This window comes from Fusarium mangiferae, assembly GCF_900044065.1.
Source record: "Fusarium mangiferae strain MRC7560 genome assembly, contig: FMAN_scaffold004, whole genome shotgun sequence".
Taxonomy (NCBI): domain Eukaryota; kingdom Fungi; phylum Ascomycota; class Sordariomycetes; order Hypocreales; family Nectriaceae; genus Fusarium; species Fusarium mangiferae.
In genome coordinates this window covers 1,309,867-1,324,237 of record NW_024573924.1, presented here as the reverse complement: position 1 = coordinate 1,324,237, position 14,371 = coordinate 1,309,867, and the positions used below count along the sequence as shown (strand labels likewise).

Sequence of the window (14,371 nt, the reverse complement as noted above, 5' to 3'; positions counted from 1 at the left end):
CATCGCAATACACAAATCGCATATACCGAATACCGAATACTCCATCACATCATGCTTTTCAAGCCGCTCGCCCTTGCAGCGACCGCCGCTGCTGTCCTCATCGTCCCAGAGACTTCTGACAAGGACGACAGCATCTTCCGCACTCTTCCCATCGAGGTCGACACTTTTGAGATCCCCGAGACCGCCTATGGTCAAGTCGTAGACGTCCCTTGCCTCCAGTGCCGCGGCCATGACAGCCAACTCGAACTCAATTTCGGCATTCAAGACCGTCGTCTGGTATTAAACGGCTTCGAACTCTATCCTCACGCCGACCCTTGGAACGGAGACCTGTCGGCAGCTGTCATCAAGGCCAACGGCAAGAGCGATATGCGTCGGCTGGGATATGGCTTGGCTATTCGTCCTGAAGGAGTCGATAATGATCAACATCTCGAGGTTGTCAACGTCGAAGTCAGGATCATCGAAGTCGGCGACCGTTTTGTCGACGGCGTCCCTCCTGTCACAGTAAAGCTCATCAAGGCTCCTGTCGGCGAGATCATCATCGGAAGCATCGAGGTCAAGGGTGATGGCGAGAAGGCACCAGAGGATTGTGATATGTGGTGCCGCGCCAAGGGCATGCTCCACGATACCTGGAAGGATGTCAAGGGCAAGTTCAAGGGTAAGGGCTGCCACGGAATGAAGGGTAAGGGTAAGGGCCATGGTCACGGTCGCAAGCCCCATCACGGTCATGATAAGGGTGAGAACAAGCCTACCGACAACTTCAAGCACGGTCCTCTCGTCAACAAGGCCCCCGAGCAGTCGTGGAGTGATGTTTTTACACACGTCACGGCATATATTATCATCCCTGTCCTTATGGGTGTTGCTGCCGGTGTCGGAGTTGCATTGTAAGTCAATGCCCTGCAGTTGTTCAATTTGCACCATACTAACATAATCAGTTTCACCATGTTCCTTTGTGCCATGGTTCTCCGCGTGATCCGCATGTTCAAGAGCGAATCTGCCGACTCCGAGCCTGAGCTTGCCCCCGGTGCTACTCACAAGGCCGCCATCACCGAAATGCTTGTTGAAGACGAAAAGTCCGGTCTTATGGTCGACGAGGAGGCTCTTCCCCAGTACGAGCCACGCAACTAGAAGTCGATTTCTGAGACTCTGTACTTACCCGCATTTTAGCCGTGGTTGATAGAAAAGGGGAACGCACACTACCAACACAGCCTTCTACGACAGGCGTGTTATTTATACCAAAGATTGTATGTTTTTAAAGGATTCGGGCTCGGGATAGGCGTTATGAGTATGGTGGATGGGATTATGTCTTATGAACTGGATGGCTACGTACGCATCAGACTTGGCGTGGCTTTCTTTGGTAACGATTTGAAATTGTTATTGTCCTTTCTTTAAAGATTCAGCGGTGTCTATCAGGTTATGGATGGTCTAGGCACTATTGGCTAAACTTGAAATACGTCGATGAATTACTTGAACTTGATAAACTCGTGTCGGATGTACTCTGTAGGTATTCGATGCATTCATTATTTGAGACCAAGATCGCCAGTTATAAAATGGTAGTACCACCCAAAGTCTACATCCCCCCTCCCCCACACAGGCTGTGGACCCTGAATGGGCATTATCCGCTCACACTCTAATTAAATTAGTTAGCTTCCACTCTGGGTTTGGGGGAGCATTCGCAATCCAAAGTCATCAAGTGTGGATAGAAAGGTCATGTCGTATGCGGGGTTTCGACTCGCTATATTCTAGCCCGACACCCGAGTATAGCTATATAACTAACTACTTGTTCCCAATCCCATCCAATCTGGAGTCGGTTCTAAAAGTCTGTAGCTGCTAGACTACTTTGATCCTATTTTGTCTTACTTTACTACTGTCACTCTCACTCTCACTCTCACCAGCAATACGCACAGTACAGTCCGCCACTTATTAAACACAACATGTCCCACACAGCTCGCCGATTCGCTCAGATCGTCAAACTGAGGCCTCAGCACCTTGCTGAGTACAAGGAAGTTCACGCCAGAGTCTGGCCCGACGTCCTCAAGCAGATCCAAGAGTGCAATATTCGAGACTGTATGGCCTATCCTGATGTGGTTCTACAAGGCAATTGTAATAGAGACTGATCGCTTGTATAGACAGCATTTTCTACGATGATCAGAGCCACATTCTCTTCGCCTCGTTCAAATACATCGGCTCGGATTACAGTGGCGACATGGAAAAGATGGCAAAGAACCCTCGTGTGAGAGAATGGTGGAAGATGACAGATGCCTGGCAGGAGAGTCTCGTGCCTGGTGCAGTGAGCTCCGAGGCCGGCGAGCCTTCTTGGTGGAAGCCAGTTGAGGAGGTCTTTTACCAGCCTTAAGGTGAATAATGCAGTATAAAATTCAGGAATGGTATAAAGAAAAGCCACAAACACCCCGTACTCATAAAGAGCTGATGGTCTAAATCTCTTACGATTCATGGCATCGAGTATCAAGTCCTGAGGCCTCTATCTTTTGGTACAACGCCCTTGCTTATCTCGCTCGCGAGTGTCACATATTGTAAAAAGGGGAAAGGGGGGGTTAAGAATAGAAGGATAAAATGAAAAGGGCGCCTCCGAAATGCCTATGCAAAATTCTTCCTCCTTTCCTTCTTTTCTTTCTCCGTCTTCTTCATCTGTCCCGTTACTTATTCCGCACTCATTACCATCCATGGCCCGGCCCTGGCGAAGCTGAACTGAAGCAAGTAACGAAACGAAAGCACTAGACCGACGCCATCATTGCGAAATGCATATTTACCTATGTTCATGCCTTATATACAGTGTCTACTCTTGACTCCTGGATCATCTGAACCTCGCTGCTCTGCTTCACCTTGGCCCATGGACTGCTCTATGCCGAAGAGACGGGTGGGTGAGAGCAGCCATTGGAGATAACACATGGCGCTTCACGTTTCCTCCTATTGTCTTGGATCCGATACTGATCTTGTACCTCAACAAGTCAACCGATTCCTTGTCGCCAATACTGACATTAGCTGCCTCTTTTGCCAAAACGCCTGCTTCTTTACGAGCCTTGGCAAAGAATTGCGCAAGGCTAGATTGAGCGTCTTCGGCACTCTCCACGTCCTCCTCCTGCAACACATAGAGGACGGCAATACGTGCAAAGTCGAGGACCTCGTTTGTGATCTTGAACTTGGTCATCGGGTCCTGTGTCTGCGATGGTTCTGCTACCGCTGAGGTCTGTGCAGCATTGCCAGCTTCGCTTGTTGAGGTTGGCGCGTTTTCGGGGCTTCCCTCGTCAACCACCAGTGTAGTTGGCGCGGCGGTTTCGGACGATACGACGACGGCAGGGGCAGTTTCAGGTGCACGGGCAATGAGAGTCGGTGCAGCGGCCTCCCGCTTGAACTGGAGAGCCAGGCTGTCAAGCAAATTCCTTTTGCGTGCTGCAGCGCCATCAAAAGTAACCAGGGAGTTCTGGGCAATACAGGACAGCTCTGCAGCATTGATCTTCGCCATGATGGCAGTTCCAGATAGAGGGACAGAAAAGTTTTTCTGGCTGTTCTCGATAAGGCGTGGAATACTTTTACCAAGCGTCACGTTGTTCAGATCGTTGCCTAAGTCCGTAGTCGTGCAACCATCGGAGCCACCTGCGCTACAGTCGGAGCCTGTAAAACCATTTGTGCAAATGCATGAGCATGTACCCTGCGACATGATGTTTGTTCCACCGTTCTGGCACTTTAATGATTCTTGGCATTGAGCAAGGGCAGACTTTGGCTTTTCATCATTGCCCAAGTTCTTAAAGACGAAAAATTCCAATGGTACAAGGACAGCGGCCAGAATTATACCAACAAGTAACAGTAGTAAGAGAACAAACGCCCACACAGGCAGACCGCAGCAGCGCCGACGTCGCTTGCCCTCGCCTTCATCCGAAGGCGTCATCTCGCGAAGGCCAGATCGTGAAGAAGCATCACCCTGGCGGGTGGGGGCCAGGGGCCAAGATGTCGTCCGAAACCAGGATCCACGGTTCTGTCGCTCTAATTGTTGTGCGGGAGGAGGGAATGCTGCCAGCATATCCGATAGTCCTAGGACAGGTAAGTTCATCAAAACATCATATCCTAAAGCAGATATTCTTACCTGAGTTTTCTTTGTCACCCCCTCGAGTCTGCCCCTTGTCGTCAAAGAAATCATTCAAGTTATCGAATCGGCTCGCTGGTCTTTTGCCAGAATCAATCATGGTCGCAAGGCGAGTTGCACGTCGAATCAGATCAGGCAAGCTGGTGATACTGCCCCTCTCCTCTGCCCTTCTCACTGCTTCAATGTCCAGCTTTGGGGGTCGTCGAATAGCCGAAAGTCGACTATAAGGCTGAGGTGAAGGTGTTGGCGCTGGCACTGGTACTTCTGACAAGTTGGTGGCGCTGGCAGCAGCATATGCACCCAAGATAGCGTCGGGGCTAAGGCTGTCATGAGGGTTTTGCGAAGGTGCCGACGTCTTCGCCAGAGGAAGGGTGTTAGAAGAGCTTGTTGAAGCATCAATATAGCCGGTTCCCGAGTCGAAAGGCTGAACTGGTGATGGTGCAGGTCGGTGATTGGGCTCCATAATGAACGATTTGGTAGTAACAATTGAGGGCTTTCCTCTCTTGCCGATGCTTGCACTGCGGACCAGTTTGCTCTCATCATGGAACTCATCATACGCGGAATCCTGACTCTTGTTGTCTGTCTCGTCGTAATACGAGGGACTGACAGCCCGAGAACCTGCTGGCCAACTTTCAGGCATAGCCGCACTTGAGGCGTAAGAGCCGTGCGATCTCGAATTGAGACTCTCTTCGGGAATCGGCGAGACAAAAGAAGCGTGTGAGTAGAAGGATGATGCGCCCCTTCGAGATGACGGGGGAGGTCCTAGGTTAGCGCTGGCTCTTGGGGGCCCCAGATTGACACTTCTTCTATTAGAATCTGTAGCTGTCGATTGATTGGGCTCGGGGAAGTCAGGGAGCGATCCAAGACTAGAGGTGGTCATTCGGGAGGATGGGGAAGGCGGAACGGAAGAGTGATAGTCGTCAGACTCGGGTGTGAGAAACACTGGGGTCGGTTCTTGGAGTCGAGACTGATCCAGCAAAGAAGGAACTTGGCTGGGTCTGGGTGGTCGTTGAGGGGCCTGAGTCGGTCGACCGGGTGGTGGTCGATATGGTTCAGGGTCGGGCGAATTCATAGCGGCCATCGGAGGGCCGGGTAGAGGCCATTGTGGAACTTGCTGTGGTCGAGATATGGCAACACCAGAATTCCCACTTCTATAATCAATGGCAGGCGCAGCCTTGGGTTTCGGAAGCCTTGACTGCGCGGAGGGGTGTCCTCCCATGGGTCGACGAGGAGGAGCCCTCAGTTCGCCAGGCGGGCTGTCGTCCATGTTGTCTGGGTATAGAGGCTGCTGTCGCGGATATCCACCTTGGGCCATCTCGCGTGCTCTCCTTACAGATCCAGATGCGGGTGCTGAGTCCATCCCTCTTCCATCATACATCTGACTCATTTGGTTCCTTTATGCCAAGTCACGAGTTCATCCAAACCCAACAGCGTAACACGGTTAGAAATCCGGTAGCGAGCCCCTGTATGCAGTTCAACTGTATGTAGGAAGCCGAGAAGTTGCGAAGAACCGAAGTGATGAAATGATGCGAGTATCCGATGACCTGCAGCGCTTGAATCGACCTTGTGGGGAATCACTGACACGGCGTTCGTATATGGACAAAGCAGTCTGTGTGCGAATTGTTTGGGTGCTGCAACATGAAAAGCTGACCTCTTTTGGACTCGATCGGGTCGTACAGCCACAGGCTACGTCGAGGTTACGAGAAATGTGAGAAGCGAAGTAAAAATAGGCAAGATGAAAACTTGGATAGAAGAGAACGTGAGAGAAAATAAGACGGATCGACCCAAAAATGAGAGATTGTTGCACGGTAATCCAGACCTCGCAGGCGCTGCAAGCAATGCAAATGAGAAATAGTCTGAAGAGAAAGTGTTAGAATTACAAGGGGATATGGGTGGAGGAAGATGCGAAAGATTGAAGTGAAACAATCAAGATGGCGTCCAGGCCATCTCAAGATTTGGTAACAACGAAAGGGAAAACATACCGAAGAAGCGAAAGAAGGTCACGACTTCATGAGATCATTTGGGCGCGACAAATCAAGTCAACGTCACAGGGGCTCGCAATCAACGACTAAAAGGATGGAAGGGATCGGTTCCGTAGTAGAGCAGCACAGCAGATGGGGACGAAATTCGAGTCGGAATCGAGAACCAGTGGGCAAAGGCCAAAGTCGATGCTGGCGTCGTGAGACGAGGCGGCGTGTCACCGAGGAGATGGCTCTGGACGAATCGCGTTTCAAAGTTGCGTCTCGATGGTTTGAGGATGCTCCAGGTGATGAGACGATAATGGTTGTAAGTGGTGAAAGGAGATCCTATAGAAGGATAGAAGCCAAGGCCAGATCGATGAGGCACCAATTGTTTGTTGAGGAGGAAGGCGTGGTGAGGCGTTCGATTTCCCAGCTCTTGCTCTTGCTTCTTTCCTTGAACCTGATTATCTCTTTGTGGCCCCTTATTTAATTGTCAAAATTATCAAAGCAAAAAGAAGAGCTAAAAAGAAAAAAAGTTGGTCTGATTATCTTCTAGACAGACCCGTTAAAAAAGGAATAGTAAAAGAGAAGAGTTGTGAAAAAACGAAAAAAAGGTGCACAATAGAAGCACAGTTGGAGAAAAATCAAAGTAGTAACGAATGAATGTAACGAGGCGCAGACTACGACAGCTTGGGTCGAAGCAGGCTTGTAGGTACCAGTACAGTACAATAGGCACAAAGAGTGCGGGTGAGGTTGGAGAGGAGGAAGAAAAGCGAGGCGAAGCGAGGGGAGAAGAGAGGAAATGGAACTGAAAGGACGACCCAAGCTCCGGGTACATTAGTAGATTGGTGAGGCTTTCGGGGGACCCTAGGTTGGAGTTGAGCAAGCACCCGAACTTCACTCACCTGCGAAACAGGGCTATTCCACAATGGAACACCCAGACGGGAGCACGGGAGAGGCACAGAGACAACGCAAACACCCACTCGACTGATCCAGTTATTACGGGTGAGCAAGCCCCATCACGATACTTAGCATCTTGCTGCAGGATCGTCGTTATTCCAACATGGGACCACCCTGCTCACTTTCACAAACGCCATCCAAGAATCAGATTCACTCACACGGGGCGCAATACGAACAGAGACGATAGAGAGTCAGAGATGAAGGGGCAGCGGTCATGACCTCTCAAAGGGGCGCATCTGGCCGTTGGCCGTTTTTCCCCATAAATGCACGGGAGACAAGCCACTGTTCTCCCACTGGCTGCTCGTCCGTCTGAAGTGTAAGTCCCACCAATCATGCCAGGGTATCGACTGTCGAAAACCCCTAGAAGCCAAGCCCAGCCAAGCTGCTAACCTGAGGTAAGTTAGGGGGGGGTCCCTTGCAACAGCCTACCTAGCCTAGGTAGGTACTAGGTAGCTTCTCAAGTTTAGCAGAAACACTAGCGTGCTCTGTTCCTGCAGCTCGGGCCCTAGTCACAGAGTGCAAGCCACCTTTTTTTGACTTTTTGAGCTCTCTCGCAGTCATTCAGTCAATGTCTGTATGTATGTCTCTCTCAACACCAACAACAAGACCAACACAAGACGAGATCCATCTTTTGTCTGATAATTTCCAGGATTCACGCTCCTCTTCTAGGGCCCTTGGATGTCTTAGAATGTGCTCCATACTTTTATCAATCTTTATCTTCCTTCGTTCTGTCGAGAGCAATTTAATCTGACTCCATCAGTTCGGAGGTAATCTTATTCGTTTCCTCCGCCTTGACAGGCCAAGCTTTTTGCGCTCAGCCTTGCACCGAGAAGCTGAACAAATGTTCACGATAATTTGATGAATATCAATTGACACACCCGAAATAAACAGCCGAAGTCACGCTACAGATCAAGCTAACTCGCGTGGGCTCGATTCGATAGACTACCCCATTAGTGCACGGTAAGGCTTCTGCCTCGGACATTAGACGATCACATTGAGTAGCGTCCGTCGTTTGGTGCTTGATGAGATTCAATTTGTTTGATGCACTAGCCACGGTCATGCGCGATTTCATATCAATTGAGTTCATGGCCTTTAATTTCTTCATATTACCAACAGTCCGTCCGCCAACTTGAGCCTGAATCACATAACAGTTTGCGAGTTTAGCCTGCGCTTCTTATTAACTCTGATACAGAAGTCGCTCGGAACCGTCGGAGCATCTAACAGAGTTACTAGCATATGCGACACTTCAACTGTTATCGTGTCCGCATCTTACGATAACTCACAAGGGGCCCTGGAAGTTGATTTGTGTCGGCTACATTTGAGTCGACGTGGTGTTTCACCCTTCAAGATCTGGATTCGATCGATTCCGTGCCCTGGCGTAAAAGAAAGCATTTCCCGCTGTGTGACAGTTGCTTTTGGCCGACAAGATGGCATTTATTAAACATAAGTACATACTGTTTGTTTGGACCTAAAGCTTCACATGATCAAAAGCAAACAGCCATGAATGGCTGTACATACACAATTGATCAATGTCCGGGCGTCGGGTCCAGATAAATCAGACCTGCATGTTATCACTTTAGTTGGGTTCCATCGTCCTTCCTTGGCGTGTTTCATGTTTATCGGTGGAGGGCCCTCCAACGTCATCAGTTCGCCAGGGTGGGATGGATCTTTGTCGAGTGTCGATCATTTATTGATTTTCCATAACCCGCGTTTTCCATGTATCTCTAGGGTAAGTTAGTCCTACCGTCATAAAGTTGAACTTATTTGTTAATACCTAACAACGAGAACTTAGCATATTCAGTACACAGAATATACAATCTCTTATTATATTACATCTAAAGGCCTCTTCTTACACAATTTTGGTACTCTACGGGCGTGACATTCACTATGAGGATGCCTCATTGGAAGTCTAAAATGTGGTCATGTCCCACTAGTGAGCCTGGTCAATAAAGCATTTGGAATCACATAACTTGTAAAGCCACATAAAGGAGCGAGAATCTTACAATAACATCTTAAAACTAGGAGCATATACATTCCAATGTCCAACAGTTATGCATGCGTTGGCTAGTGGGTATTAGTTCCATTCAGAGATGGGGCGTACACTCGACTATACCAGCCTAGAAGATCTATATATTTAACTTGCGTGTATGTCGTGCAAGCTTATGAGTAAAGCCCCGAGGACTGTGACAGGGATGCACCGGACAAGACTTACTGAGCTATTGACTTGTTCACAAAGCCCTATGCAAAGCCCAACTCTTTCCCAACCCACATGTCAACATAAACTTCAGTAGGTGTTTATAATAAATTAACATATTTTACTGCATACAAGTCATTACATTCGGAAGACGCCAAATCTGGTATCACCGGCCTTGACCTCGTTTCTACCTCCCATAGCAGCCTGCAGACCCAGACCCAAGTATCGTCTTGTATGTTGAGGAGGGATAATGCCATCGTCCTACACAAATGTTAGCCTTGATTCATTCACAAAGAGTCACGAAGATGTGACTTACCCATAATCGAGCAGAGGAGAATGTGGCATCGCTCTCCTTCTCAATACGCTCCTTCAGCCCACCATCGACAGTCTTGCCGACAGTCTCCATTACAGCAGCCAATTGCTCGCTACCCATAACACCAACCTTGGCGTTGGGCCACATCCACAAGAATCTTGGACTGTAAGCTCGTCCGCACATTCCGTAGTTTCCGGCGCCGTAGCTGCCACCAACGACGACGGTGAATTTGGGTACATCAGCACATGCAACAGCTGTGACTAGCTTGGCACCGTGCTTTGCGATACCGTCACGCTCGGACTGTGATCCTACCATGAATCCGGAAATGTTCTGTAGGAATACCAATGGGATGCCGCGCTGAGAGCAGAGCTCAATGAAGTGAGCGCCCTTGACAGCGGACGAGGCAAAGAGAATACCGTCATTGGCTACGATGCCAACCTTGTGGCCGTAGATCTCGGCGAAGCCAGTCACGAGTGTAGTGCCGAAGTCGCGCTTGAACTCGGAGAACTCAGAGCCATCCACAACACGAGCAATGACTTCGCGAATAGGCAGAGGCTTTCGCAGGTTGGTGGTAGCAATGCCAAGGAGCTCCTCGGGATCGTGGAGAGGCTCTGAGAAGGCAGGCTTGGGGGCTTGAGTCTCTGGTGACTTCTTGGGCCAGTTGAGGTTGCTAATGCAGCGACGAGCCAATACGACAGCATGTGCGTCGTCCACAGCCAGGTAGTCTGTAACGCCAGACACAGAAGAGTGCATCTTGCCACCTCCCAAGTCCTCGTGGCTGACAACCTCTCCTGTCGCAGCCTTAACAAGGGGAGGACCGGCGAGGAAGATGTGACCCTGCTCTTGGACGATAATGCTCTCGTCACTCATTGCTGGGACGTAGGCGCCACCTGCTGTGCAAGGACCCATGACCACAGCGATCTGGGGAATACCCTCCGAGCTCATGCGGGCTTGGTTATAGAAGATGCGACCAAAGTGGTTCTGATCGGGGAAAACGTCGGCTTGATGGGGGAGGTTGGCACCGCCGCTGTCGACAAGGTAGATGCATCTGGCAGCTGTCAATTCGCGTATCATTTTGTGTGAGAATGCTTGGTTACATACGGTAATTTGTTTTCTCTTGCGACAGCTTGCGCTCGCAAGTGCTTCTTGACTGTAATGGGGTAGTATGTGCCGCCCTTGACTGTGCTGTCATTGGCGACGATCACGCATGTCACTCCCTCGACAACACCCACACCGGTGATGATACCGCCTGCAGGCACCTCAGCCTCTGGATAAAGCTCATGGCCAGCCATAGGCGAGAGCTCCATGAATGTAGTTCCAGGATCGATCAGAGCTGTAACTCGATCTCTGGGGAGCATCTTCTTGCGCGCGATGTGCTTCTGTCTGGCCTTCTCAGGTCCTCCTTGCTGAATCTTGCGGGCGAGCTCCTGCATGCGGCCCATGACCTCGCTCATCTGCTTCTCGTTCTCCTTGAACTCGTCTGATGACGGATCAACGTTTGTCTGGATCCGTGAGATGGCATTGGCCTGGTGCGGAGGAGTGAGATTTGCGACAGCTCGTTTCTGCGAAGAGATCTGTGTGCGCCGACTGAACTGGCGACCGAGCAGTATCGCCTGGCGCGATGAACGTGATAGCGTCATGTCTGATCTGAAGGCTCTGCTTTTGGTGGTTCTGGGATACTCAGTCCGCTTTGGAAAAAGTCTGCGACGAGAATAAGAGGCTCTTTCAAGGAAGAAGGACGGGAAATAAGGAAGTTCTTCTCAATTCTCCTAAAGAATAAACAATCTCTAAAGCCGAAGCGCGGGCTACGCCTAAGGCCGAGGCTTGTGACGTCGAAAACCTGGGGTAAGCGGGCCGGCCGTTAGGAGCCGCCACAAGCCGGGTATCAAAGACGGCTATCGAAGCCCGTGTTTTCCGGCCGCTTTTCACTCCCTCGGTCGTGTCATTTTCAAATCTATCTAAGAAAACAAGAAGAAGAAGGAAAAACAACCAAGATAAGCAGAGAAAAATTCTCATCATCTCATTTCTCCATCATCCATTCACTTCATTCATCTCAGCCGTGGACGCCTTCACAATGGCAACAAGTGTACGAACATTCAGATCACTGGCACGACCTGTCGTGGCACGTCGGTTCCGCCCAGCTGTGACTCTCCCTGCCATTCAGTCTCGCTTGCACTCTTCTAAACACCCCAAAGGCTTCGAAGCCCCTTCAAATGAGGAGCTCGATGAGTTGAGGGAGCGTGTGCAGGAATTCACACGCCGTGAGATCACAGAAGAGGTCGCCGCAAAGACAGACAAGACAAATGCCTTCCCAGCAGAGATGTGGCAAAAGCTTGGTGAAGCTGGCTTTCTAGGCATCACAGCTGACGAGGACGTTGGGGGTCTCGCTATGGGTTACCAGGCGCACATCATTGTTATGGAGGAGCTATCACGGGCATCTGGTTCTATCGGTCTCAGTTACGCAGCACATTCACAACTCTGCGTCAACCAGTTGCAACTCAATGGATCTCCAGAGCAGAAGCAAAAGTACCTACCTGGCCTAATTGCTGGCACAAGTGTTGGCGCGCTGGCCATGTCTGAGTCTGGTGCTGGCAGTGACGTCGTCAGCATGCGAACAACAGCAAAGGCCGTCGACGGTGGCTATGTCCTGAACGGATCCAAGATGTGGATCACTAACGGCCCTGACGCCGATGTGATTGTGGTTTACGCCAAGACAGAGCCCGAGAAGGCCTCTAAGGGTATCACGGCCTTCATCGTGGATACCAAGAGCGAGGGCTTCAGCTGTGCTCGCAAACTCGACAAGATGGGCATGCGCGGCAGCAACACTGGCGAACTGATGTTTGACGGTGTTTTCGTACCTACAGAGAACATCCTTGGCAAGGTCAACGGAGGTGTGCGAGTCCTGATGGAAGGTCTCGATCTGGAGCGCTTGGTGTTGAGTGCTGGACCTCTGGGCATCATGCAGGCTTCACTAGATGTTGCCCTACCCTTCACACACCAGCGCAAGCAGTTCGGTCAGCCTATCGCTCACAACCAGTTGCTCCAGGGCAAGCTGGCCGATATGTACACGAAGCTCCAGGCTTCTCGTGCCTATACCTACACAACCGCCAAGGCGGTCGACGAGAACGGTTTGATCCGCACACAGGACTGCGCGGGAGCCATCCTGTATGCGGCTGAGCGGGCGACGGAATGCACACTCGACTGTATTCAGCTTCTTGGTGGAATGGGCTATGTTGAGGAAATGCCCGCATCACGATTGCTTCGAGAGTAAGTTCAAAACCCCTTGTTGTCTCTCCGGTGTCAATCTTAAAGACATTGAGGGCCTTGGGCACATAACTGAATTCTGAACCGCTCACTAACCACATTTTTAGTGCCAAGTTATATGAGATTGGAGCCGGTACTTCCGAGATTCGAAGAATGGTTATCGGTCGGGCTTTCAACAAGGAGTATGCGCAGGCTTGAAGAGAAAGTATAACAATACAGCATGATGTGTGGGCTGACCTATGAAAACACGCGCTAGGATCAATGCATGAGCCATGAAATGATAGAAGCAAGGCACCGAGCCAGAAGAATAGCTCCACAGGTGTAGCTATCGTCGACTCTCGCAGGGCCAGGTCTTAGACGAGAGCGATCCGATCTTGATTAAGCATGCTATGATGCAAGAATTCCGTATCAAGATATTGGCTGCAATGGATTGAATAACCAATAAAACACAGGAACTAAGAAACGAGAAAATAAAATAAAAATAACCCATGAAAGTGTCAAGTCTGAGACAGTTTGTGAATCTCACGATGCACCAAGCGACAAGCCCCACGCAACTTATGAGGAGTAGTTCATGGAGGCTCAATCAAATCCCCAATCCCTAACAGACATGTCTGGGTTGCCATTGGATAATTCAGACTCTCTCACTTGCCGACAGAGTTTATAGCAAATTGCGGAAGCATTGATCAGGAATTCAGCGGTTGAGCACTGAATTATAAAGATCGTGATATTACATGGTATGTCTGATGGTGTTGAGTTGCCGGCGGTCACCCCCACCAAGATGACATTTCCTATCAGGCTCTTGTCATGACAAGTTTCCATTTGTTTCCAATGCTCCAATAATACAGCCCGGCACAGAACTCGAATGAACAGCCCTGGTTGATTTTGCTTTTGATACCTGGCTTGGTTGATTTGCCGAGGGCCTCGTGACAGGATGATCCGATCCAAACAGGTCGGCCAACTTCTATTGTTCTCTTGCTAGTTCCCTCTTCTCTCTCCTGAATGAGATGAGACATGAGAAATTCCGATCGATCAAAATGTGACACCGTTTATTACATGAGTTTGTACTTCTGACTTTGGCATGCCGAACGGTGAAGGGGTGCCAACACACCTCACTTGCACACCGAGCATAATAGACCCGCCACCGACATGTTGAAGTGGTGGCCCTGACCATTGTTGGCTTCATGCCGTGAGCAACTTTCTCTGCTTTTCTCTGCTTTTCTTTTCTTTTCTTTTCTTCTCGAGTCACTCTACCACCGGGATCATAGGCTATTGCAGCCTGCATGTTGAGGCTCTGAAACACCCAGCCGGACACGAGTGATGATTTGCTTGTCTAGAACGTTTAGAATGTTGTCGGGTTTGATGCCGTAGAGCGGAGCTATGCGGCCACGGGCAGGGATTGTAGAGATAATTGGAAGAGAGGAAACATTGGCTTTGGGGATTGTTCCATGGGTCTCGATACCCCATGCTCTCACCTAGAGAGCTCCTTGGTTAGGCGAGTGTTAACATTGTGGGGATGTTTCTGGCCTCCACCTCCAGGTCCGAAAATGGAAATCCGGGACAGTTCAACCTGAGTGCCAGGG

The 14,371-nt window shown here is 50.1% G+C and overlaps 5 protein-coding genes across 5 annotated transcripts; 3 read left to right on the top strand and 2 right to left on the bottom strand.

The window, feature by feature from the left end:
• Positions 1-51: 51 nt before the first annotated feature.
• On the top strand, positions 52-1,125 carry FMAN_09013 (uncharacterized protein; the record flags this gene model as incomplete). Its single annotated transcript, XM_041829805.1, has 2 exons — positions 52-881; positions 933-1,125. The coding sequence occupies 2 exons, from the start codon at positions 52-54 to the stop codon at positions 1,123-1,125; spliced, it is 1,023 nt and encodes a 340-aa protein (XP_041680532.1).
• Positions 1,126-1,931: 806 nt separating this feature from the next.
• Positions 1,932-2,353, top strand: FMAN_09012 (uncharacterized protein; the record flags this gene model as incomplete). Its single annotated transcript, XM_041829804.1, has 2 exons — positions 1,932-2,064; positions 2,127-2,353. 2 exons carry the CDS (start codon positions 1,932-1,934, stop codon positions 2,351-2,353), a joined length of 360 nt encoding a protein of 119 aa, XP_041680531.1.
• A 483-nt stretch (positions 2,354-2,836) lies between these two features.
• On the bottom strand, positions 2,837-5,414 carry FMAN_09011 (uncharacterized protein; the record flags this gene model as incomplete). The annotated part of the gene is made up of 2 exons (XM_041829803.1): positions 2,837-4,047; positions 4,100-5,414. The coding sequence occupies 2 exons, from the start codon at positions 5,412-5,414 to the stop codon at positions 2,837-2,839; spliced, it is 2,526 nt and encodes an 841-aa protein (XP_041680530.1).
• Positions 5,415-9,352: 3,938 nt separating this feature from the next.
• FMAN_09010 (putative methylcrotonyl-CoA carboxylase beta chain, mitochondrial precursor) lies at positions 9,353-11,167 on the bottom strand (the record flags this gene model as incomplete). The annotated part of the gene is made up of 3 exons (XM_041829802.1): positions 9,353-9,475; positions 9,531-10,575; positions 10,629-11,167. The coding sequence occupies 3 exons, from the start codon at positions 11,165-11,167 to the stop codon at positions 9,353-9,355; spliced, it is 1,707 nt and encodes a 568-aa protein (XP_041680529.1).
• A 434-nt stretch (positions 11,168-11,601) lies between these two features.
• Positions 11,602-12,989, top strand: FMAN_09009 (putative isovaleryl-CoA dehydrogenase; the record flags this gene model as incomplete). The annotated part of the gene is made up of 2 exons (XM_041829801.1): positions 11,602-12,794; positions 12,899-12,989. The coding sequence occupies 2 exons, from the start codon at positions 11,602-11,604 to the stop codon at positions 12,987-12,989; spliced, it is 1,284 nt and encodes a 427-aa protein (XP_041680528.1).
• Between the last annotated feature and the right edge of the window lie 1,382 nt (positions 12,990-14,371).